The sequence below is a fragment of the Microtus pennsylvanicus genome, chromosome 1 (genome assembly GCF_037038515.1).
Source record: "Microtus pennsylvanicus isolate mMicPen1 chromosome 1, mMicPen1.hap1, whole genome shotgun sequence".
Classification (NCBI taxonomy): Eukaryota; Metazoa; Chordata; class Mammalia; order Rodentia; family Cricetidae; genus Microtus; species Microtus pennsylvanicus.
The window spans coordinates 158539126-158566667 of NC_134579.1; the positions used below are offsets into that span (position 1 = coordinate 158539126).

The 27542-nt window shown below is 37.4% G+C and overlaps 1 protein-coding gene across 9 annotated transcripts in view; it reads left to right on the forward strand.

Annotated features, from left to right (window-relative positions):
- Grik2 (glutamate ionotropic receptor kainate type subunit 2) overlaps window positions 1–27542 on the forward strand; it is a 592264-nt gene that overhangs the window by 1441 nt on the left and 563281 nt on the right. For 7 of the 9 annotated variants that reach the window (XM_075944195.1, XM_075944164.1, XM_075944134.1 and 4 more), the window contains exon 2: window positions 4019–4419. In XM_075944195.1, coding sequence (XP_075800310.1) covers window positions 4305–4419 — 115 coding nt within the window. In that variant the 5' untranslated portion in view covers window positions 4019–4304. Of the gene's footprint in view, window positions 1–1318; window positions 1417–4018; window positions 4420–27542 lie in introns of those variants that run through there. The other 2 variants (XM_075944154.1, XM_075944175.1) reach the window with 1 other exon arrangement.

Below are 27542 nucleotides of genomic sequence, written 5' to 3' on the forward strand. Positions count from 1 at the left end.
ATTTAAATCTACTGAAGATTGTGCATGCTGAATTTTAAAGAAAAGATCTCTACAGACATAAATTAATTTGATTCATTCTCTTAATTAAGATACATTTTCAGCATCTAAACAGTAATTAAAGTGTAAATATTATTAGCCACCAACATAGCAGAATGTTAGTAGAGAAAGTGATAATATGTTTAGAATCCTAAAGAATGGCATAGTAATCATAGTTAGGGTGGATCGCATAGTATCCAACAGTGTGGTTCCAATAGATCTCTGCCTCAGACTTTATTCTGTAGCCCCTTTAATATTATGGTTGAGCAAGCTGTTTATTTTAGCTAAACCTCAACACAATAGGCCACTTGCATGGAATAATGCCTTAGGTGTTACTATAAGATGAGGTTTCACAAATGTCCCATAACAACAGGACAGTAATGTGAAGTCAAGTGGAAGTCTCTCACTTGTGTGAGAAAATTAAAAACACTACACATATGACATGGAAGAACCTTTGAGACAGCTTTGAAATTCAGATTGTGCTAGAATAAACATTTGCTCTTTGTAGCCAAAGGTATAGGAATTGTCTTTGAAAGGTTCTGCTATAAGGATTATTACACATTTGCTCATGCCCCAGCAGGTGGCAGCTAACTAGAATATGATTCATTTTCACCAGGAGACTAAGAAACTAAAATTGCTTCTCAAGTAATAGTGCCCAAGAATAAGAGGTCATTAGTGTCAGGTAATACAAAATGCAGTGAAAGATGAAGCTAACGCCTTCTGTCACTCTCATTGCCGTTGTTGTGTTGCTGTAGGAACAAGGTTTGCACGAATGTGATATACATTTTCTTCCTTTATTATTCACCATAGGCTTGGTAGTTTTTCCATAACAGCCTTCTTTGATATTTTAAGGCTTTCTTCTTGACATAGCTTCTCTCTGTGTGAGTATATATGTGTGTGCTTACAATTTTTCATTTTTGCTTTGACCTTGGAACCCTCACAGCTTTAGCTCCTAGCAATAAAGATCGCCATGTGATTGAAATAGCTGCACAGCAAATGGATCTATAGGATAAAGCACACAATTTTCACTACTTTTAAATATAAATGATCACTGAAAGTCTAAATAAAGTATTTTTCATTTTCTATTAAGAAATAAGCAAATGCAGAACTGGCACAATTATAAGGTAATTTAATGTGATCAACAAAATACTTAATAGCCATTAACACTAAGAACTGTAATTATAGTGTCAGTATTGAGGATATTCTTGCAATAACTTCAAAATATCCATATAACAACCAAGGCATATCCTACACCATCATATCATTTTGTTGTCTTTGAAAGGTAAATTGTTGAATTGTTGCTGTTGGTCTGAAGAGTGAAGCTTAGGAAGACAGGATGGAATTAATCCATTTCACCCTCTAACAGATGGAAATCTGGAGGTGGGCAATTAAACGTGATAACTAATTGTACATTTCAGAAATGTCTTAAGCCACTGAATATTGACAGCATGTTTCAGAATCAAAAATTCACCATGCTACTTTTTTTTTGGTAGAGGAAACAAGTTTTTTAGTCTTTATGAGGGACTTCACAGTGAATGTTAGTGGATTTTTGTAGTAGTATGCCCTGGAAAGCAATCACTGGGTATCTCAGGCGTGTTAAACAATCCATTACTCACATTAAAAAATACACTTAACACAGTTCACAAAATTGATTTCTTGACAATATATTCTTTAACGAGTCAAACTACTTGACTCTGTAATAGAAATATGCATACTGTCACTTCAAAAGGCACAATATCCATTTATTTTACCATTTTGAATATCAGAGGAAATCCATGCCCGAAGTGCTGTCCGAGGTTCTGAATAAAGGTTTGTCTCTGGTATTGAAAAAGTCCAGCTGGACAGGTGGAATTGCTATTATACTAAAGTTTTCAACTTAATTGCTGGATGCAAATGAAATCAATTGACAATATGTATAAATTGGTTCTTTGGAGACCACTTATTAGTAAAGAAAATTTGCATTAGACTTTTTTTTTAGCAGTTTATTTTGTGTGAGTTTCATAAACCCAAAGCTTTTCTTTTTCACTTTCCCACTAAACATCCAACGATGATGGCACATGAGCAGCTGAGAATGCTAGGTGGAAGTAGAATGATGACAAAGCCTATGACAAATACTGTTATGGTAAAAGAATTTATGAACAAAACTTGTGGTAAAGCGTGTTTACTCTGGTTCCATGAAACGCCAGCTACATTGCAAAAATTGCAGAAATTTGATTAGTCACAACTGAATATGCTATTTTCAGGTAGCTGATATCAATTATATTGGGAAATGAAAACAACCAAGAATATGCATTTTCCCTGGCTGTTATTATTTCTACTAGGGTGAAGACTAAAAATGAACTAATAGAATGGAATAAATGAAACAGCAAATACAAGACAGGACATGTTGGTCTTTAACGTATTTTATAAGTGATGTTTCAAACATGGACTGAAGGAGTCGCTAGATACCTTCGGTTTCAGCACTAGGCGTTCCTTTTAAAGTGCTCAAATAGTGGAATTGTTTGACGGGATTGCCTGCTAGATTGCCGAACTAGCTATTCATGATACTTATTTTTGACACTGCAGTTATGCCTCCATCTTTTAAAAAATCAATGTTTCTTAGTGCATCTGAAAATGTAGATTTTTTCAATCAGCATTTAATGATAGTATCTTAAGAAAATATAGATAGTAAAAGTCAGTATGATGAATATATTGTGGTATCTTCTTACAATGTAGAAACAACATAACCATAAGTAATGAATAAGAACTTAATTAACACTCAAACCACTCCTTTAAAATTAGGTATTCTTCAGTATGATGCAATCTTATAACTTTTATAAGGTCGAACTTATGCCCTATTTGTTAAAATGAATAGAGATTAATAGTAAAGCACAAGTTCAATAATTTGCCCTTTGCACTTCTTAATAAGGTTAAAGTTTCATAGATGGCGTTGTTATTGCTTTCCTCATTAGCTCTTCCTACTAATTTAAATGGTAGTAGTGGATTTGGAGCTAACTGTACTACTTGTGAAGTATATTGCCTATTTCTGCAAAATTTTTTCATATTAAAAGAACTGTACATTTCTATACTTTTACCCTGAATAAATTTCTACTTGTGACAGTCCGGCGGGGTGGGGTGGGGGTGGTGAAAAGACTTTAAATATTTTCATCAGAAAAATAGTCGATGGCAAGACTTTTTTTTAGACAAAACTTTGATTCTATATTCCAGTTTTAAAAGAAAAATAATTTTAAAAAAAGATAAAATGTGGGTACAAAACCTCTGGAATCTGCTGCTGCAGCTCAAAGCCCATTATCTTTGTATAAGATTATTTCAGGTATGATAAATGAGTTGGAAAAATGATTTCCCCCATTTCCTCCAGAAAGTCCACCTGAGGAAATATCTCTTTACTAATCAAGGAATATGTCAGTCAAGTTTTTAAAAAACAGATTCAACTCTCCAATTGCATCCCACTTATTATCCCATTTAATCTTTTCTTCTCAGATTTAAAAATATAAGACTCCTTCAGCTTAATAGCAAGTTAGATTGACAGCCCAGTTCTCTGTTTCAGAGCACATCCTTTTTAAAAATACAACTCCTAGACAAAGTGACTTTGACTTCGATAGTCAATTATTAAGATTCATCAGCTGATTGTAAGAAGTGTGTTTGCATACGCCAGGCACTTTCTGCAGGGTCTTACTGAAAATCAAAACAATTTTCATCGCATCACGTAAATAAATCTTCCTTTTTGGCTACTCAAGGCGAGCTATCAGAACGGTTGCATAATATATATTGAGAAGCTCAGTGGCAGGAAGCAGCTATCTCAATTTTTCTCACTTTATCTTGGCTTAACGTCAGAAGCTGTGCAGCAGTGCAGTGGAATAAGGGCCTGGCGAAACCCTTGCCAGCAAAGCGCCCTTTGTGTTGGGACTGTGGCTGGCTTTCGACACCTAGTCGTTGCAAAGCTGGACTTCCTATTGATTTTCCTTTTCTTGTGCTCTCCCAGGCTCGCGTGGCTGGACATTGTGCTTACTGGATTTCTTCCGGATGCTCCCCGACTAACATGGATGTCCCACCATCCCTTGCAGTGGAAGCTTGCTCCTTGGTGCAGTGAGTGAAGAACATGCAGCGACTGCTAATGGGTTCGGGAAGCGGAGACTCCTTCCTCTTTCTGTGACCATGCCGTGATTGTGTCTGCGGTCACTACTCCACGAATCCTTCTTCTTGTCCAAGCCCGGAGCCTAACGCTAGATCGGGGAAGTGGGTGCCGCGCGCGCAGGCACGGAAACATCATGAAGATTATTTCCCCGTTTCTAAGTAATCTAGTCTTCAGTCGCTCCATTAAAGTCCTGCTCTGCTTACTGTGGATCGGATATTCGCAAGGAACTACACATGTGTTAAGATTCGGTAAGATTCTCGGTATCTCACCACTGCCTGTGTGGGCTCCGAGGCGCCGGATGTAAACAGGCAGTCGCTCCGCTTGCTTGGCGTGGGCTTGCTGCTCTCAGACCTGCTCCCTCCCTGGTTTTAGAGACCGCCCCCTGCTTTCATTTCTCCTCTCTTTTTATCTTCATTTTATTTTGGGCCCCGAGAGGGTGAAGGAGGTGCTAGTTCGTGGTACTATATTGGCCAACAGATCGCTTCGCCGTAGCCTGCCATAGGGACAGCGGTGATGGGGCATGGCCAGCCTGGGATGCTTTGGTTTCCCTGGGAACCCTCCAGCTGTCTGGGTATCATGGTCTGAGCCAAAGTGAGCGCTAGGGCTGGCAATCCAGCAGCATGTGCTACTGATGACTTAATGTCTGGTAACTCTTTCATGAGTTGCATCTGTCTGCTTCTGCCCAGACCTGCCTAGGTTCTCACTTGCAAACCCAGGGCACCGTCCTTCTGATTTCTTCTGTGTGCAAAGCTTATTATTGGTCAATTTAATCTTTTTATTTTGTTGGTGGTCTTTTTCATATGCAGAGCTTTAAGAAATAGTGCTATATAATTTAAGGCTTTATTTCATAGTGGGAAGATGCACTCAGTGCAGCGAAATAGCGACTCATGGCAAGCTTCTTGTTTGTTTTGTTTATAACTTGCGGAGTTCTTTCACAGCTCTCCCTCCCTGTTCTTGCCTCATACAGAATTCCAACCTAATAAATAAGGAATAGTAGTAACTGGAGGCAAGGGTGCCAGGGAGGAGGGGAGATGAGCGTGGGGTTCTAAGTGCATCTTTATTTCACTCTGACATGTATAAAAATCCTATATAGTTACATTTGAGGATTTATAATTTTTCCAAAAACCTAGGCTTCTTTCTCTCTTGAAAGAAAATCAAAAAGTGAGCTTCCAGTACAGTCACTAGTCAGGAGGTCTGCTTGAAGGAAATCAAATGTAGGAAATGCTCAGTTGCTCTGGATGACAAGTGGGATATTTTCAGTGAGCTGGGAACTCATCAAGGAAAGTTCCCTAAAAAAAGGGCATTGCAAAAGAGGAGAAAGCCAACAGGGCTTGAGCACCCCACTCTAGGTGCCTTCTCTGTCAGCTCTAAGGGGATCTAAGCCAGAGAGGGTAGGGCATACATTCAGAGTATGCATCTTTGAAATAAAAGTAGACACATTAAGTTTTCTGTCTGTTATATAGCAGAGGTTCCCTGTACCTTCTGTAACACTAGTATCATCTATTTTTTCAAAGTGATCTTTCTCTCATGCGAAAATTCACTGTCTTCCCCAAGTGGAAATAAAGTAGAAATACTTTTACATATATTTGAAAATGTAGCCCCCTCCCCATATGTCATCTAGAGTCAAAAAGACTAGTAATAACATGAGACAATAGAGTATATCTAGATGCTGGCTTGAGTATTTTCCTGCTTTCTTCAGTCTTTAGATGGTACTTAAGCATGTTGCTCATAGCAACAAGCATCCACAGGAATGCTTGCTTCTTTAAACAGGATTAAAGAAGTCCCTATATTCCTGGGAACTGTGTGTGAAGATATGTATGGTATGTGTGCCACAGCAATTTGGCCATTAGCACGGGACATGCTAAACATGGAATCCCCACCCCCAAATAATTTTTAATCAAAAGTACTTAATTGTGTGTGTCGTCTCGTGTGTGTTCACGAATGAGTATGCATTGGTAAGAATGTACATGATTGGGGGAGGATGAACTGGGGCATGAAAACTGCTACTAGTACTCGTGAAGGTTTAATCATTGCTGTTCTAGTCCTGTAGCACAATATTTGCTGAATCGTTAGATTGTTACATTTGCTGATCATTTCATGTCTTCATATTAAAAATCTTGGTGTCTGTGGCAGTGTAACAGCTTTCTAAAAGAGCACACACACAGGAGCCTAGATTCTTGGGAAAACTATAAATTTTTCTGAAATGAAACACACACACACACACACACACACACACACACACACACATGCACACACACGGTTTTCCTAGACAAACTCTAAAAATGTCCTTAAGAAACAGGGCATTAGGTGAAGACCTCCAAATCAGCCCCTTCACACCTGAGACCAACGTTCTACTTTCTAGATGATTTCTGTTTCTACATTATCATCCATGTTCTCTAAATCTGACTTGATTCACCAGGAAGGATTGTGTACAGTTGTAATCCTTGGAACATTTCCCTGTTGAGACTATTTTGATGCAGTGGTGGGAGTTTTATTTTCTTCCCGTGTAAAAAAGTACTGAGTGGATTGGGTGTTTAGTTAAGCTCTTATGCGTGCCTGTTGAAAATGTTTATTTTAAACTTTGACTCCGAAGTTCAACCATCGCTGGCCTCCTGCCCTAGGAGGAAAGGCCTGGGATTGTTATTGGGCAGCTGCGCTTGAGCAGTGGCAGACAGCTAGGTATGGGTGAAAGCCACAGCCTTGCCTCAGACCTCTCCCGGAGGCTGCTTAGAGTGAGGCTACAGTCTGTCCGGGAGAAAAGCTTGGGGCTGCCGGCTTCTGGCGCTTCTGCTTGGCACTATGGCAACCGGGAAGCTGACTTGAGGCCACCCTAGCTTCTCTTTTCCCCAACTGATGATGAAAATTCACCTTCATTAATCTCTCTGCCCTTCTTCTTCCTGCTCCCAAAAGACTTGCCCCCTTCCTCTTCCTATCACCTCCAGGAAAGGCAGACTTCCACACAGCTCAGGGTGTCTTGATCCTGGAGTACCTTCTTTTCCCTGCCTTCTCTAAGCCAACCTCTCCCTCAGTCTTTTCTCTCCCCGCCCCCAAACCTTGGAGCTGCAATGACGTGGGAGGGGTTCGGGGTGGGATTGCGCTATTGTTATCTTGGATTTGTTCATAGCGACTTTCTAGGACCAAAGAAAACTTTGCAGATGCACCCAGGAGCAACCCTTTCCTTCCGCAAGGCCAGACTTTGGGCACTGTGTACTGTGTTAGTAGTTGCTAGGTAAATTATTCTGCAGTGCTGACCCCTGGGTACTTTCCCAAAGCTGTAAGGCCATATTAGGTAGTGAGGGAGAGCACCCAAATGTTGCCTAGGTGTTACCTAATGGCCAATGGGGCTGAGAGGCCTGGACATAGGGGTCTCTTATCTTGGGTCCTGGGGTTTCATTACCTCGGAACCTCAGACATAACTTGGCTTCTTCAGAAGGTGCCCCCCCCGGGTGTGGGGGAGGGCGTGTTTTCCAGGGGAGAGGTTGTGCTGCTGAAAGTCAGGCCCCTCAGTCCAGGTCAGGTAGGATATCTGCAGCCTGCTGGATTGGGCACAAAGCCCACCACTGCCCCCAGGCTTTTCACTAGACCTTGCACCAGCAGCCACACTCCACTGGCCAGCCATGTGGAAATGAGATACCTTTGTTCTTATGCGGCTGCTTCTAAGAGCTGACCAACAGGATGCCCAAGTGGGTGTGTTCCTCTGAGCGAGTTTCTGGAGCCACAGTTTTACCTAAGACGTTTCTTCTATTACTTAAGAGGGCTCTTCTCTTCCGGCTGCTTCTCTTCTGCTCTCTTCCCAGATTCAGCTGCGAACAGACTTCATTACTGCCCTGGTTAATCTCTTTGAATTTTGGCTTGTTTGTGCATCCTCTTTAATGTCACCACACCCCAAACTGCTACTTTCTCTGAACTTGAGGTTCGATTATTCAAGAGTCTTAACCCGCATTGCTATTTAGGACGCTGGGAGCACAGACATTAACCAAAACCTTGAAACTGGGCGGTTTCTCCAAAATAGCCTTTTCCAATAAGGTGAGCAAATAAATGATCTGTCACTCCTTACTATGTGACGTTTCTGCTTTTTTTTTTTAAAGCCAGTCTGCGGATTATTTTTCTTAAAAAATTTCCAAGTTTATGTCTTCCTCCCAGATTTGCTGTGATTTTTTTATTTTTATTTTATTTATTTATTTGGCACTATACTTCAGCCAGCTGTTAGCCACTGCCCCAGTTTTGCATAAGTGGTGCACAAGCCCTAGGTGAAGACACAGCCAGGAACAGTCCGCTAGTTTAAAAAATAAAATAAAAACAAAACATAGAAACACTTCAGAAGGAAAGAAACCAGTTCTTGTGGAATTTTTCCTGTACTCCCAGAGACAAGACTTCCTGGCAGATATACTTCAACATCTAGGAACTGAGTGCAGTTGACTGAGAGCTGGGAAGCCGCCACTCTCCACAAGTTCTTTGAAAGAGATTTTTCTTCCTTTGGGAGGGAACGTGGGAGGGAAAGAGGAGTGGCCTTATGTCTAGGAGTTTGAAAACTGACTCTTGAGAGAGGAGATGGGAGTGAGAGCAGCCAGTATCTCTGAAAAAGATAACACTCGGTCACCTGAGCTCTGGATAGCAGGTGAGGAAAATCTGCTAAAATCACCAAAAGAGGGTGCATTTTTCTAAAAGTTCCCCTTTTCTGAAAACTTCCAGCTTAGTTTTAAAGCGTCAAAGAATAACTTGATGTGATCCATCAAGGGAGGCACAATCATTTCAGAAAACGACTTTGAGAAATGATCTTTCTGTCTTCCAGAATCCGCTCTCCACCCAGTCACATGGAACTCAGCAGTGTTTTCTGGCTTTGTAGCGTTGTCTTTCAGAAGTGAACAAGGGTTAATATATCGATGGATTTTTTTTTTCAGAGAAGTTTGGCTTTTGCTTCAATTTAAGTGATCAGTAAAGCGTGTTTATTCTCAGATTCTATACTGACATTGTTTCAACATTTATTCTGCAAGGGAAGTTAATTTAAACTGCTTTCACACAAATGGAAAAAATACTATAGATCAGTGGTTTCTCAACTTTTCTAATGCTTTGACCCTTTAGTACAGTTTTTTTGTGTTGTGATAACCTCAAGTATAAAATTATTTTTGTTTCTACTTCATAACTATAATTTTGCTACTATTATGAAATAATATTTTTGGAGATAAAGATTTGCTAAAGGAGCAGTATTGATTATCAGAAATTTTTAAATTTATTCCCAGATTATAGTGTCATCTATAATAAGATAACGTAATTTCTTATGGTATTTAGTTATCATAATTTCTGATAAATAAAATGATTTTCTTTTTTATGCTACAAATTTAACATTTACCTGGATGATTGAATTCATGTGTCTAGGATTTTACTCTGCTATTATAGCCTCAACTCTACATATTTCTTGAAAATTTTAATGCCCATTTTAAAATAGAGTCAAATATAGTTTAATGCCTTTCAAATGTGTGGACTTAAATTACTTTCTGCTGCATGCATAGTACTTGAGGTGTACAGATCCTTTTACTATGGTGGTGCCATGTGTTAGGATGCAGGTATTACTTTTATTTATTTATTTATTTGAGTAATGAAGATTTATCTTTTTGTAGTTCACTTATTAAAGTATTAAAAGTGCTCTGAATGAATCTTAAATTCTAAGTCTTGGCATGAAATAGAAGGTCAAAAGACCCCCAGAGAGGCAGGAAGTAGGTGAGCATCGTCATTCTTGATGAGTCTAGATTAAACACCGGAGAGGTAGACTTCTATCTGATAACGTCATATGGCTTCCTGTTTTTCTTTGCTGCTTCTGCTGACAATTGTGTAAGGTAATTAAATTGGCTGATTGAAGTCACAGTGGTCATGGGGCGATAAAGACCATTTGGATTTAATGGAATTTAAAACAACAGAGCACTGAACACAACTCTTACCGAACAAGAATTTTAATGGCCCATTCAGGGTGCTGACTAAATAGAAAGCCCTTAACAAGTTTAATTGAAAGGGCAAGGCAGATTAGCACTATATAGTCTTTATGGTTGAAGATTGGGGAATTAAAATTATCCCTTTAAAAGACTCATTAATGCATTATCAAGATTTAATGTAGGTTAAATAAGTCTTTTTTAGACCTTCTTCATGTACTGTGAACCTAGGTTTAGGACTGAGTTTCAATAAAGAAATATTTTTAAGATGACTTAATAAATGGAATTACAGGTCTCTCTCATCTTAAAAGCTAAGAACATTTTTGGGTTTTTTGATTATATAAAACGTGTAAAGGGTAAGCTTTCAGGATGAATTTTTTATTTGTTGTAGTATAAAACAAAACAAAGCAAGCAAAGAAGCTTGATTTCTCTTTGCAAGTTTCGAAGTGATCATTTTTTTTTCTTAGAAACAAAGCTTCTTGGTCATAGGGAAGCTAGAGATGGCAAAGAAAGCTTTGCCTTCTGCGGTTTCATGACAGTAACAGTAACAGATATTGGTCCCATTTGTTTTGTCTTTGAAATACTGACCTTTGTCTTAAGGAAGCATTTGCAATCTGTTTAACACTTCAATCACTAAAGTTTAGTGCCTCCATATTCTTCTGCCAAAGGAACACTTTCTTGATTTGCACTGGAAAATTTCAGGTGTGGTGGTCAGTCCCAAGATAAAATCAAGATTCTGTCATTTGGCCTCTTGTGGGCTTATTCATTCCCCTTGATTCATGTTACCTAAAAAGGTCTACTTGTTGCCAATTCTTTTGATATTTCCAGAAAATATTCCATGTGTAAGGATCCAAAATTTTAATTGTACACAGTTTTGGATATTGTTTTAAAAATCTGATTTGGACAAATTCAAACCATGTAGCAGCAGGTAGGCTAGCTCCCCACAGTCACCTGCTTTCATTTCCCAGCCTATCCAATATTATTCAGGTTTTCTAAGCCTCACCTGATCTTCTCATCAACATAAGTAAAGAAATGTATCTGCCTTTTGGCTCATATCTGCACCACCAAACAATTAGCTACTCTGATAAAAAAAAAAATCAATCTTAGTAATGTGAGTAGGTGGCTTGAGAAGACCCATTAGGCCTTCCTTCGAGATTTTACTTTTTAAATTTTGTTTTAGTTTTGAATTTGAGCACTGAAGATTTTGTTCAATGATGGTGGTGCTCAAATTTAATTTTGTTCTTAGATGTATTTCTATTGATCAATTTAAAACATTTATTCTTCAATTAAAAACTGAAAAGTCCCTCCTATATTTTGTAGAGAGCCAGGTTACTTTAGCCAACAAGGCCATGTGTGAAAAATTGTCTAAGGTTTTTTCTTTCAGACATTTTCCCTCCTGATGTATGAAATTTGATCAGCAGCTCTTTTTGACTAAGTATTTCCTGTCTCCCTTGGTCTTGTTTTAACAGAAGTATATTCAGGAAGAGAAGGTACGTAGTCCCAAGACTGTGCAGTTAGGATGAATTTATTAGATCAACTGATCCAATGTATGACAGAGATGCTCTGATACAAAGGGTCCTGGGTGCAGAGGAGAGTGTGGAGTGATTAGCACTGATAGGAATTGAAGGCTGAGATAGACAGCAACTAAATGATATGATTTCTAGGTTCATTACCACATACCTCAGAGTTTTGCAAATTTATCTTTATTACTTTTAGTCCAAATCTTTGAGCATTTGTGATTATTTTAAATAAGATGTCAATGATATTATATAGACATATTTAACAAACCTTCAATGCTTTCTGAATTTTAAAAAAATCAGCCAGTTTAGTTTCTATCATTGAATTAATTAAGTTAGCATTTGGAAGGTATTGCATCTAGCTTTCTTTTCTAACTTTAGCTCACCTTTCTTCTATGCTCTGGGGATAATGCTTGTTTTAAATGATAAAATAAACAAAGCAGATATTAAAGAAAACTTCTACTTTTGAAGTCCAGCATATTCATAGATATTTGGCCTCTGGGATTGACTTTGATCTTTATTTTTAGTTGCTAAAGCATTTGCATGAACAGTACAGCAGCCCCTCGTAAAGTTCAAACCCTTTCTTTCCTAGAATGGAGAAATGAAATGGGAACTCTCAAGATAAATGGAAGCTATAGGATGCTAAATTACCTGAAGCAAGCAGACTTCAGAGAGCAAGTCTAGTGTTCTAAGTTTCGAGATGAATCAACAGGGACAGTTAAGCAGCCTGCTCATGATGTGTCAGGCTTTTGAGCAGGCTAGTGATGCTTTCACTGAATTATGACATTTTCTCAGTGTACTTTCTGCCTCCCTCTGCTTTACACACTTTGAGGGAAATTGGTGGATTGCATTAGCTCCCTGTACATTGTTGCCCACCTTTCTTTTACAGAACACTCCAACAGGTTGTTATCTTTTATAGCTCTTTGCATACCTGCTTTTGTCTTCCTTTTTCCAGTGATTAAATCGTTTGTCACATTTATTTATTTGACAAACAGTGTAGCATTTGAAGACTGAGGTCTTCAGGGATTTGTTATTGTACAATTAAGGAGAAAAGGTATATGCACACGATACACCATTAACAAAATAAATATATTAGAATCTCCTCAAAAGGAAATTATGATGAACTTGAATTTTTATAGTAGTTGAGACTTTTGTTGGGGCCTTACAAACATATATAGGGAATAGGATGGGAAAATGAGGAAGAATTCCTATGAGACAAAGAATTTGAATATGAATTAAAAGGTAAACTTTATGAGAGTTAATGGACAGGCTCTATGGTGACATAAATATGATCCGGGCTGTGTGGAACTTTAGTCTCTTGGTTATAGGACTTGAACTCTGTGTAGCTCTTGGAAAGCCAGTAGGAGTGAGGCAACAAGCCATCAAATGGTTTCTTTTGTCTTTTGTCTTATTCCTAGCCGAGATAAAGAACTAGTGGGTCACCACTGACTATGTGCCTGAAAGGGACTCAAAGATAAACTTTTGTCCGTTATCACTGGAATCTTTAAGAAATTATGTGATTGGGGTATGTCTTAAGGTAGAGTGCTTACCTAGAATATGCAATTCAATATTAGAATTAAACTCTAATACTGTGGGAAAAGGTTTTAGCCACGACCTCCATATAAAGCAGAGCCACTTAGGGAGGGTGAGCTGCTTTCCCTGCTTTTCCAATGTGAACTTCATCAAGAGGCATCTTCAGAATCACACGAAGAATGTTTGACCAAATGCCTGGTAAGCTGTTATCTAGTCAAACTGGGATATAAAATAACCCATCATGAAAGGAAGCAAAGGCTGTTTCATTAGCAGGTGGCCAGGAAGTGTGTGAGTTAATCTGAAGGAAGTTCATTGGAGGACAATTTAAAAGTATGATTTGCTTCTTTGAAGGATATAATCCGTTATTTGAAGTAAATCTCAGTAGTCTATGCCTTGTTCTAAGACATTTCTAGTACTTGTATGTAATAAATAACATACATCATTATGTGCATAATTTGTGCTAATTCACAAATATTTTAGGTGAAAATTTAAGATAAAAATTACAATATTGCAGTGAAATAGATTATTTATATACTATAAGTATACATAAACTCAAGAACCTGGACTATGAGTTTAGTAGTCTGTTCTTATGGTAGTCATAAATTAGGAAGGATAATTAAATCTCCTTTCTGGAGAATGCTTATTACTTCCCATCTGTTAAGCTTCAAGGGTGTAGGAATTAATAGGAGAATGCATAGAGCTTCACATTTCTAGTCTGTAAAGGCTTTATTTTAATTGAAATTATATTGGTGATTTAGTATGTACATGTGGAATAAAGAACTGTTTGTTATTACTCATGAGCTTCTTGCTCAGTTTCTTAAGACTGTGACTAAACCTTTAAGGTAATATAATTTTCTAAATTAATCTTAATAATCCTTCTTTGGCTGCACCAGAATCTAGTAAAAAAAAAAAAAAAAAAGGAAGGAGGGGGCAGAAAATGCTTTCTTGAGTAACAGAACAGATTTCTTTCTGGTAGATTTGTTTCATGAAAGGGAAGGTCCATAGCTTCTGTTTCATTTTTCCGTATCAGCACTTTAACTGTTCTTCTCAAATATCCAGAAGTAAGTAGGAAGCAAAGCAAACTAATAATCAAAGAGATTATGCTAAGTCAGGGAGCTCAAGAACATACCCACGGAAGCCATTTCAGAAAGGCCATGCTTGCTCTAAAGCATGATTCATTTTTCACCTTGGAATGTAAAAAGAAGTGTGCTCATGACTGTATTTTGGCCATTTATGATGCTTCAGGAAAGTTTCAAACATCCTAATATGCTACAGTTGTTTGAGATGAACAAGAGGACCTGTTCTGTACACTGACTGCTACCACAAGGAGTTGTCCCAGGCAATATTTCAGGACTCTCCTTTTTATGTGAACTGACTGTGGTATTTCCCTGAAAATCTACCTCACTGTTGTTTTTTAGGACTATTCTGAGGTACTATGAAAAATCTAACCCAGAATTGAGGAATGAGCATAGAAATGGTAAGGAAAAATGAGTGATAAGCAACTTGAATCCTCTCAACAAATGTTATCACATCAAGAGTCATTAAACTATTTAGAAAATCAAATGAACAACTTACATTATATATAGAAAATTTTATTTTTATTTAAAACATTTATAACATGATTTTGATTAGAAAAATTTCCTGAGTCTTGAGGATATTAAGATTTTATTTATTTATTTATTTTGGTTTTTTGAGACAGGGTTTCTCTGTGGCTTTGGAGCTTGTCCTGGAACTAGCTCTGTAGACCAGGCTGGTCTCGAACTCACAGAGATCTGCCTGCCTCTGCCTCCCGAGTGCTGGGATTAAAGGCGTGCGCCACCACCGCCCGGCAGATTTTATTTATTAATTTATTTGTTTTATGTTTGTTTGTGGCTTCTCTCTCTTTTTCTCTCTCTTTCTCTTTTTATCTTTCTCTTTGAGACATGGTCTTACTAAGTAGCCCTGGCTTACCTGGATCCGACTAGCTTCTAACTACTGGAGATTAATCAACCTCTGCCTCCCAAGTAAATGGATTAAATGAATGTGCCGCTACAACACATCAGACATTGATATTTTAAATGATTAGTTTGCAAAAATGTCAGAGGCAGTCTTGAGATTTTTTTTAAAGTTAAAATGGAAATAGACTAAAGTTTAGTTTTATAAAACACATTTTATGTATAAGTCTAGGTTTTCTTTTTAAGTTGTTTCATTAATCTTTAGATAGTCTAGATTTATTTGTCTTCCTTTAATTCCACATATTAACTATGCCTTAAGATTTGAGCTACATTTTATTTTCTTCAAAAGGTAGATTTTAAACAGATGTTCTGCTATATAATCTCAAGCATTGATTAGACAATTTCTTTAGCTGAATAGTTCTCAAACTTTTTTTTCACATTAGAAGTGAAGAGACTTTAAATAATTTAAATTCCCAATTACTAAAGATGAAGATTCTGTGGTTGAAGATGACTCACTTTTTCATGGACTTGAGACATTTTTCTATTTTTTCTTTTGTTTCTTTCATTGAGTGTTGTAGCACAATTAATAAAAACTCAGAGACAGATATTGGTATTCAACCTGAAAACCAGAAAAGCAAATCAGCCAGCCACTGGCTCTCATCTCACCTCAGTCCGAAAATGGTGACCCTGCTTTCAGGAGTCTTCAGAATGAGACTAAGAGCCAGTAGCTAGCTGCTTTCCTTTTCTGGTTTTCAGGTTGAACCCCAATATCTGTTTCTGGGTTTTTATTACATAGTACTTTATGTAATAGTACATATTACATAGTATTTTATAGTTGGTAGTGTTAATATTTTTCACATTTTGGGTTAAATTTATTTCTCAGTATTATATGAGGATTTCATAGTTTTAGGATATAGGCCCCTCCTTTTCTTTCCTTGCTCCTCCTTGAGTATCTCAATCTACTCCAGGTAGATTGAGAATAATTTTCTGAATTAGATTGTCCTGGATATTATAATGTTTAACTTACTTCTCCTGTACTTATAATGGACAGGATTTGGAATGACAGTTGATAGTTATGTCTAAATTATGCAAAATAGTGAATAAACTTGGTAGATAATGGCTGGGGATTGGATCTTATATCACTCACAGAAGACAGTGTTATGCTGTCAGCAAGCCTCTGAAGGGATTACTCATTCTTTATATTTGAGCTCGTTGAATATTTCTACATGTTAACACCATAGCCCAGTGGGATCTAAAACAGGTGTTGTTTTATAAATATTGTCTAAGATGATGTATGATTGTGGGACCTTTTTCTTTTCAATTTTCCACTAAAGAAACCTGTAATAATTACTTGCTAACTTTTACCTCAGAAAATTTACCTTTGTCTTAGTGTAGTTTAACATTATGTATTTATATTTGGAGATGTTCATTCTTTATTATTGGAAAATTATACCTTTAGATACATATATCTAGGATTTCATGTCTGAGTTTGTTCAAGATGTAAATAGTCCATCTTAGTTTTATTGTTTCAAATTTTTAATTATTCACTTAAAAACATGTAACTATTTATACAGTGCCAGACACTACACTGGGGAAGCCCCATACTTAGACCTTACATTTCCCCCAACCCTCACCCCTTGGCCTCTGATTGACAGAAGTTTGGTGTCTCTATCAGCTCTCACTTCCAGGTGTTTCTATTGCATATTTAGCTTTACTCCAATAGGTCTATCAAATGTTCTCATTCTATTTTGGAAAATGATCCTCTTCTATACTTCCTGGTCCACAGGGCTTTTCTTGCAATCTGAATGAAAGTTTTCATGATCTCTTAGCTCTTACATTCTATATGTTTCCAAAGTCAACATTATTTAAATCATGATAAGGTCTCCACTGCTAGCTCATGGGATGACTGCCCCCATTTGCACAAATGACTACAGTAACCTCTGGCCAGCTGAGAAGGGTGAATTAATCCTGTTGGAGCAACTCACAGGAGGCCCTCTGTGAGCAGGTTACTCCAGCAATCTCTTCTAAGAATTTTTCAAATGTGCCTATATTTTACATTCTTGGTATTGTGATGGGTTAACCATGGATTCCTAGGGTGTCCTCAGGCCATCTTTACTGTTTTCTCACAGCAAAAATACTCCAGTGCTTGGCTCTTTGCAATTGTTGTACTTCTTAATCAATGGTATTGCCCTTTGTCACAACTTTATACTGGGTGATTTAATCACACTGTAAGGTTTTGTCTTTCTGATATGCTTTTGCCTCTCTATCCTTACTGTTCGTTGGATAAAAGCAGTTTGTAATAGCTATGTAACAACCTGAATGATAGGCTTCGATGAAATTTTGCTTTCCAAATTAATTAATCCATTACCTTCTAGTTTATTCACTCATTACATCTTAGGAGATGAACAAAATGTAGATAGCTTAATTTTCTAGTACAGTGACCTATACTGTCCTCATTCCTCTCTGCAGCTTTATGAACACAGTGCTCACCATCTGTGATGGGAAGCATAACTGTAAAGATATAAAATCACTTGGGAGATGGGCCTGTAAGCATGCATGTGAGCGAGTTGTCATGATTTCATTAATTGAGGTGGAAGGACCCGCCATTCCTTAGCTGACATCAGTATATATAAGTAGAGAAGGAACTGTACCACATTCACATTTTCAGTGTTCTCTGTTCCTTATTATGGATTTGATGTTATTACGCCACTCAAGCTCCTGTTGCTGTGAGTTCCCCACTATGCTGAAATAAAACAAGGAACTGTGAGCCAAGAGTAAACTTTGGCTCCTTTAAGTACTTTTTATCATAGCAACAGGAAAAGAAACAAAGAAATAATTTATTTTATTTTATTAATTTTTATTGAGCTCTACCTTTTTCTCTGCTCTCCTCCCTGCTTCTACCCCCACCCTTCCCTATGCTCCCAATTTACTCAATAGATCTTTTCTTTTTCTACTTCCCATGTAGATTAGATCTATGTTTGTCTCTCTTGTCCTAAATAAAACCCCAGCAGCACAGACACTGAGAGAAACAATTAATAAATGATGTATATTCTTATCAGTATTCTGGGTTTCCTTCAACACTTTTCCAAACTTTCCCAAATCCATCCCACAAACCATTTCTCAATGCTTTATAATCAAACTGACAGGAATAGTAGCTTCATGGCCACACTCCTGGTATACTTTTTCTGTGTTAGTCTATTCTTTATTGCTGTGAGAAATGCCTGAGAGAAACAATTTCAAAGATCCTTAAGAAGTCATTTTGGCTTGTAGTTGCAGAAGTTTTAGTCCAAGGTCACCTGGTCCCATTTCTTTGTGCTTGTACGAAGGAAGGATATGGCAAATTGGGTATAGAAGGACAAATGTTCACCTTAGGGCTTCGAGAAAGTTTTGGGAGAGGAGAGAGAGAGAGAGAGAGAGAGAGAGAGAGAGAGAGAGAGAGAGAGAGAGAGAGAGAGAGAGAGAATGAATCAGAAAGACCCACACCTTTCAACTAAACCTCACTTCTTTATCTTCACAACTTCTATGTAATGTCACAATATCATGAAACTGCCAACAGATTAATCCACTGGGTTACACCAGAGCCGTTACGTTACAGCCACTTTCCAAAAGCCCATGTGATGGCAATCAAACCCTAAACTAATGAATCATGGGGTCATCTTAGCTATCAAGAGACAAGGTTTATTTATGTGAGGACATAAAGAATGACATATAGATATCTGAAACTCTTCACCACTGTAGGAGAGGAGAGATAGGATCATTTTCGAGACACAAAGGCCAGTGTCTGTAATTACTAAGTGTATACTAAGCTGGCCCTTTGGAGTGTTGCCTCCTTGTCCGTGTTTGCTCAGTGTTGGTTCTTACAGGATGGGACAAGGAGTGGTATAGTACTGTGAACAGGATTCTTCCCCTTCTGATTTGCTAAGCAAATTCCATGTCTCACTTGCTAATCACACTATTATCCTTGATGCTTAATTATTTTCTGTAGGGAAATGGAGTTGTTTGAGGCTTTCAGGAAATTAAATTGAACTTCAAAAGCCACCTCCACATAACAATTAACATTTTGAAATAGGTAATTCCTTGGGGTTTCTTGCTAGCTGAGTTTACTCAGTTCTTTTTTTTTTTAACTTCCTCCTTTAGGAATTCTTTTAAATAGTGAGGAGTTTATTTGTTCAATTAACTTGAGATTATGTTTTTAAAAGTTGGGAATATTAAGGTTTCACAGGTATCTACAAAAATGCAATAAAATGTATGACTACAACTATTGATAAAGACTAGTACAGTCCATTATGGGTAGGAAGTTGAAGTTGATTGCCTCATGTCCCCTGTTTAGGCGCACACTGTAACTAAGTTCTCAGTTAATTAGAGAAGTGGGTGCCTGAGGGCCACCTGCTCATGTGTAGGAAGGTGAGTTTCCATGTGGCTCCTGTAGAATCAGCCTCAGCACACATTGCTTCCCTTGCCATTTCAACAAGCCAGGAGTTCTAGAGATTTTGCATGTTGCATGCACACTGTGGTGTCCTTCTAAATGGCCCTCCATTTTAAAATTAGGAATTCTTCTTAATTCCTTCAGTTTTTTCTCGAGTATAGTACTTACTGATTTGCTTGCACACAGGTGGAACCAATTTAAAAACTACATCTTTCTTTAAACCATAGGACTACAAAATTCTCCTTAGACTATTGCCATATATTAGCTGTAGAGACACATTTTAAAATTATGGAAACCATAACTGCTAATAATCTACTTTTGTCAGAAGTTATTGAACTATCTTAGAGGGGCCACAGAAAATGTGGATAGAAAATCTTTGATTCCAGGACCACTTCTGAGACAAGTTACTGAAACACTGAGCTTCAGTTTTGTTTTGTTTTTTTTCTGGAGAAATACGATTAATCATTTCTGGCTTGTGTGTTTGTTCTAGGATTATATGAAATAAAGTCTGCTTTTTGGAAAAAAAATTTAAACCACCCCTCTCTTTGCCTTCTTGAAAATTTGGGGTTGAAATAGCTTTTGAACAGTAAGTAGCTCTGTATTCTGCGAGAGCCTGCCTGTCAGGTTCTCTTCTCTGTGTTTATTGACTACTAGCTTCAGCTTCTATGAAGCCGAAATACAAATTCAGCCTTGGGCTTTTATCCACAGATCTGAAAGGATGAAGGCAGGCAGGCACCTGTAATTATAGTGGCAGTGATGAGCTGCAGTGGAATTGCATAGTGTGTGAGGAATTTTCTGTGCTACTTGACTTGGGTTTTGCTGTAATGATTCCAGCAGTAATAAGGCAATATTTTACAACGTGTTTGTCTTTCTATTATCATCCTTACATAAGCCCAGAATCTCCACAGACTTGCAAGGGTGCTTTTTTTTGTAGATATAATGATTCATTTATACAAACTGATATGTGCAGAATATAATAGCCCTTTTATGGATACTCCTAGATTGTACATGGAGGGGTGGAGTGAAGATTGCATTTTCCACTGACATTTGCAAAATTTTAGATTCACGTTTTCATGATTAAAATCTTTACTGTATAGAATCCTAAGACTCTATGCTTTGCAAATGGTTGTTTCCTTTCTTCAGTTCCTGTCTGCAGGATTGATCACGATATCTGGCCACTTGGTTTACCCATAAGATTCTTTGGGGATGGTTGGAATTTCTTTGAGTTTGATAATAGTACAGTTAAAGGAAGCTAGGTATGAGGACCAGTTCGTTCCCAATGAGAATGCATTTTCATCAATTAATTTATTTGTTCCTGCTTCCGTAAAGTCCCATAAGAGAAGTCTATGTACAACCTCGATTGAGTGGGAAAACATTTTTCTTAGCAGTCTCTGCAAAATGACATTTATAAAAAAAAAAGAATCTGATCCCCTCAGCTCACTTTCCATTCCCCCCCTTCATTTGAGAACCCCAATAATAAGGCCCAAAATGATGTGTTAAGGAGGCTTAAAATTCTTTCCAGAATTTATTAAGAAAGCTGTTTGTTTCTTGCTTTTAACATTATCAAGCTCACATGACTTCTCTAGAGTTTAGGAACAACTAGCTGTCCCAGAACAAGAAAGATGAAATCGTTGTGTACTTTACACTGTTTGTCCTCAATTTGCCTTTTTCAATTCATTCTGGTGGACAGATGTTGTCTTGTTTTTTTTTTTCCCCTTTTTTCTCAAGGTTAAGCACCTGACTTATCTGCAACTCTTCCTAGCATCCCTTCCTCTTCCACTCATCAAAGCATACAATTCTTGAAGATTTAAAGAATTCTAAGTATTGCTTTGAAGTCATAATTATCTTGCTTTCATATTTTTAAATTCTCTGTCTTTTTTTTGTTTTCCAAGACAAGGTTCCTCAGTGTAGCCTTGAGTGTCCTTGAACTTGTTCTATAGATCAGACTGGCCTCAAGCTCAGGAATCCACCTCTTGTCCCTCTGAAATTCTGGGATTAAAGGTGTGCCAGCACTGCTGGGCTGTATTTTTAAATTCTTTCTAGACAATCTTTCTCAAAGCAACATTTAAGCACAAGTCATGGAACTTGAAGAAAGCCGAGCTTTTTTGAAATTATCACTGAATCACTGCCTCCAAAAGGAAAAAATCTTCTGTCGAATCCCCTTGAAAATAGAAACAAAAAAATTCAAGTAAATGAGTATTGAATCTGGTTTGGATAGCCTCACTTCTACTGGTAACAAGTCAGGAAGCTGAGAGAATATGTATGGCAGCATTAGACTTGGAGCATGCAGAAAGAGGAAGGGTATTTTGTAACAATTTATCTTTTAAGTACAGTTGACACTCTTTATGACATTAAAAAGATTGCCCATATTATTAACACTTAATTTGAATTACATTCCCAAGTGTAATTCTGGCCTTGCTTCAGAAGAAATGACTTTCATACAAATAGCAGCACTTGGATACTTAGTAAAAGGCAACTCAAATGCATATCAGGGATTAGGAGTGGATGCTCCACTTCAGAGAATTCAGTAGAGTGTTCAAATAATCAGCACAGGCTCATATTCCAGTGATTGAATTAGATTTTCCCTGCTTTAATGTGGAGGGGGTTTCTGAAGGTTATGAAATCAATGCAGGCTGCCCTTGGATGGTATTATTCACTTGAATTCAGGATCCAGATTCTTCTTATCGCCTGAAAGACAAATCATATTTTTTTTTTCTCCCGGAGTCCTTCAGAAATTCCCAGAGTATGCTCAAGTATTACATGAATAATTCATTTTACTCAGTACACATTACAGCACTTAACAAAGGCTGCGGCCAGAATCCCCTCCTTAGGGAAACTAATTTGAGCATCATTACAGCTGTGATTCTACAATGTTGAGCAGTTTTATGACCCACCTGATGAAGTCCTCCCTTCTTGTTCAGACCTTTTATAGAAATACCTCAAGTTAAAAATTTCACTGAGCATATTCTTGGATGGAAACTCCTATAGGCTTTCCTGTTTTCTCCACTCCCACTCTTGAGTAAAAGTCATTTTTAAAACAAAAATTGGATCCCCTCCTTATTAATATTTTCTTATCTTTAAAGTCAAATGGTGTGATTTTAATACCATATAAATACTTTTCTCAAATTACTTAAATTTCAAGCCATATTCAACCAAGAATAGCAGTTATGAGAAAATATGTGTAGATCTCACTTAGAATTCTGTATGGGTTTTCTGTGCATGTTGTTAGTGTGATTTTCTGTATGGGTTTTCTGTGCCTGTTGTTAGTGTGATTTTGTTGTGCATTTCTAGCAGGAATTCACACTGCCATAATATCTCAGTGGTCTCGCATTTACAGCTCATTGCCATGTGAGTTTGTGAAGTCAGTCTTACCGCCGAGTGGACGGACCTGTGCACTCTAGCATGCTAATGCATGAACGATTTAAGGTGATCTGACCTCCACCATCTTTGCCAATGAACCCCAGTCCGAGTATTATTCCTGCTTTGTCAGTTCATTATATATCAAAACAATCCATTCAATGAATGGTTCACTCTTGCGTGTATGTGTGGAATACCCTTGTATTCCCTAGTTTTGGCATCTGTTATTTCAGTGACGAGTACACAGCTAAATATATTGTTCTAATCATTTGGATTTGAATGCCCGAATAGAACCCCTTTCTACTCAGTTGAGTGAAGTGGATATATCATTATTCTTAAAGCACTTGTTTTAGATTTTGATGGGCTATCCATACCATTTCGCTTCCTCAACTTGCCATTATACAAGGCAGCAATAATATATAATCATTTCATTTTTTCCTTATCTTCACTATGATTTAGAAACATTTAAAAATAATCTGCCATGTGTGAAGTAGCATCTTATTGTAGTTTTAATTTGCGTTTTCTTATTGATAGATAACATTGATTATCTTTTATATGTCTGTTGGCCGTTTGTATGTATTCTTTGGAGAACTGTGTTCATTGTCCACATTACAATGTTAAAAATAAAATTATTGTTATTCCTGTTGTGTTTAGGACTTCCTTGTATCTGTTGGATCTTAACTTATTTTAATCACCAATCTTGTCCCTGACAATTAACTCAAAAGTATCAAAATCAGAATTTCATGGGATATGTACGCTCATGTTTATTGCAGCATTATTTCAAATAGCCAAAATTTAGAAATAAATAAGTGATAAAGAAAATATAGTATATATACACAGTAGAATATTATTCAGTTCTAAAAACTGAAAATTCCTGTTGGTCAGACTTTACATGAGTAGTTTCTGATATCACTAGGAAACACAATCCCAAAGCAAACTCCCTGATCTGCCTCCTCTTCTACAATGTTACCTGAGCTTTAGATACAGGAGTGTTTAGAGACATATCTATTGGAACTGGGCTCCACACCTCTGCATTTTGATTGGTTGGGGATTTTTGTAGAAGTCTCTGTATGTTGCAAAGAGAAGTTTTTTTGACGAGGGATTAAAACTACACTTATCTGTAGGTATAAGGTCAAATCTTTATAGATTATTATTAAGGATGATGATGTAGTGGTTATAGATTTCCTCCTAGTCACAATAACTATACTAGCACCAATTGATTTGTTTCCAGTACCAAGCATAATCTCCCTCTTTTTTTTTTTCTTTTTTGGTTTTTCTAGATAAGGTTTCACTGTGGCTTTGGAGCTTGTCCTGGAACTAGCACTTGTGGACCAGGCTGGCCTCAAACTCACAAAGATCTGTCTGCCTCTGCCTCCCGAGTGCTTGGATTAAAGGTGTGTGCCACCACCGCCTGGCATGGTCTCCCTCTTTTTGAGCAGGTCTTAAGTCTAATTAGCTGTCGGTTGCCACCAAAGTATATGTGCTACTACTGTACCCTTAGGGTTATTATGTCATTCTGCCCAAAACTGAGCTTAAGAAGGATGACACCAATGAACATTCTGAACCGAACAGAGGAAAGCCCACAAGGCTTCAACCCAACATAAAGAACTATAGGAAACTAGAAAAGCTGGGAAAGGTGTGCTTCCTTAGGGAAGAGCACAGAAATTGGTTGCATAGTGCCAGTCAACCTGGTAAACATACATACAAATAGCATTATACGGATTTAACAGGTTATATTTAGGAATATATATAAACACACACGTATGTATGCAAAAACAATTAATGAAAAAAGAGGCGATGAAGTTGAAGAAGAGTAGGAAGGCATATATAGTGTGTTTGGAGAGAGTAAAAGGAGTTTTAATCTCAAAAAAGTTGGAAACTCCTAATAAATGTGATGACATGCATGGATCTCGAGGAAATTATGGTAACTCACAGGACATATGCTGCATAATTCCATTTATAGAAGGAATCTAAAAAAGTCCAACTCATAGAGCAGAAAATAAAATGGTGGTTTCTAGAGACTTGAAGAATGAAAAGCAATAGTTTCTGCTTAACAACTACCCCCTCTTGCTGGATGACTTAGTTCTAGAGATATACTATATGATAAATACTACAATCAAAGTTAACAATCTTCTAGTATTTACTCACTTAAGAATTTGACTGAAAGGTTAACAGGGAGTTAAAAGTTGTCATTAATGCCATTAAGAAAAGGGAAAAAATGAATAAACCTTAGCAGGATATTCTCTAAAGACAGAAAAGAAATGAATTTTCTTCCTTTTTCTCAGCACTTGGTCAATGTACTTTTGAAAAAATTCACAGAGTTTTCTAGCAGCCAGAGAGAGGAAATTGGAAACAAGTGACATATCATTTCACACTCATTAGCCTGACTGAAATGGAAGAGAGCTATAGTATCCATTGCTCTCTGCAGAGTAGGGGGAAGAGTGATTTCATATAGCACAGATGGAAATATGAGGCAATATAGGCTCTTTGGAAAGCTGTCTGGTAGTATCTATCAAAATTAATTGTAGACATAGAAACAGTGTACTTACTACATCTTATCTCACTGGAATGGAAGTAGTATCTGTGAAGACATAAGTGAGTATATGTTTGTTTCCATGTTGTTTGTTGTGGCAAAAGTAATTTTTTAGTGAGAAGATATAAAATGAATAAATTATGATATATTCACAAAACATATCATATCAAAACGAAAATATGAGGATTACAACAAATGAGTTGAAAGAATTTCCAAAAACAATTGTCAATTGAAATAAATGGGGAGTAAAATATAAATTTTCTTCAGTTTTCTTTTGTTCAACAGTCATAAAAGCCCCTGTGTTCTATGCCTTTGTATAATGTGTGCTATGGTGTTTTTATATCTATGCATTAGTAAATATAGATCTGCCTAAGATTATCCAGACATAGATAAGAACCACACTGACTGCTAACATGAATGTTTATAAGCAAGATGACATAGATACATGTAGAGAATGCAGATGTCAGGGAAAAAAAAACAAAGACAAGAGTGAACAAGAAGAGAAAAATGTAGGGAGAGAAGAATCAACATGACCACTCTTATTTCCATCAGTGGTTTAATATATTTTCTGTGCATGTTATGCATATATATGCAAAATATATATAATTACAGTCATGAGTGAATATGTGCAAACAGAAGGAAAATAGAAGTGCAAGAATTGTTGGGACTCTTTATTTGTCAATACTTGTTTAATGCAGTTACATTTTTTCCATATTGATGGGGGTCAGAGGAGGAGGAAGAGGATTGCTTAGGCACAGGACATTGGGAGAAAATGAGAACAGGTCAGTGCATGTGGAGTAATGAGTTTTGCAGCTCAAAGAGACTGTGCTGTTCAGAGAGCAGACACCTTTTCTTTTGCAGACATTCAGCTGAGATTCATCCCAGTAGGAGAAGAAGTGAGCTAGAGCCAAATTGAATTGAACAAATTCTGACTTATACAACTTATTATCCACATTTTTGTAGAGTAGATCACAAGTCTATGGGTACAATGGTTATGGGTATTCTTGGTGTAAGTAAAGAATTAGGTTCTTTCTTACAAACTTCGGCAGCTTTTTCTTTTTTAATGAAGTATTCATTAAAATGATGACATTTTGGACAGTTTCAATTCCTTCCTATGCAAAGTTTTCCCATTTCTGGAGAGCATGAGGGAGGGGAAATGTCCAGAGTCACAGAAGGGAGAATCAGGGCAACTTGCTTTCCCCTGGGAAAACTCTGTGTAGCACGTGTGGTAACTACTTTTGAAAAGAAAAGGGAACTTAATCTTCAATAACATGTCTTTTGTAGACAAAAACATTGCAGATCTTACTCTTTCCAAACTTTTGGATCAAAAACAAAAATTGGTAGAAATGTTCAGTGTAATTAAGTCTGTGGAAAATTTATTTATATTAATATTGTTCAGTTATATGGTGTGCAATTCAAATGGTTTTATTAGGTCTTTGAGAATTTCATATAATATGTAAAATGTTTTGATAATATTCATCACAAATCCATCAACTTTTTTTCAGATTCACACTCGCTCACCTGTGTGTGGTGTGTGTGTGTGTTTGTGTGTGTATGTGTGTGTGTATGTGTTTCCCCATTACAATTCCAATACAATTCTTTTTTATTTTAAATTTTTATTCATTTTACATACCAACCACAGTTCCTGCTCTCATCTCTCCTCCCTCTCCACCCCCCACACGCAATAGGAATAGATCCTGGTCCCACTGCCAGTGACCCTTCAAACAGAACAAGCTATGCAATTGTTGCTCACATTCAAAGGGCCTGGTTTGGTGTTATGCAGGCTCCCCAGCTGTTGGTCTAGTGTTTGTGAGTTCCCACGAACTTGTTTCAGCTCTCTCTGTGGATTTCCCCATCATGATCTTGAACTCCCCTAGCTCCTATGATCCCTCCTCTCTCTCTTTGACCTGGCTCCCAGAGCTCAGCCTGGTGCTTGGCTGTGGATCTCTGCATCTGTTTCCATCAGTTACTAGATGAAGGTTCTATGATGACAATCAGGGTATTCACCAATCTGATTACAGTTAAAGGCCACTTCAGGCACCCTCCTCACTATTGCTAGAATTCTTAGCTGGGGTCCTCCTTGTGAATTCCTAGGAATTTCTCTAGCATCAGGTTTTTCCCTAACCCCACAAAGGCTCCCCCTATCA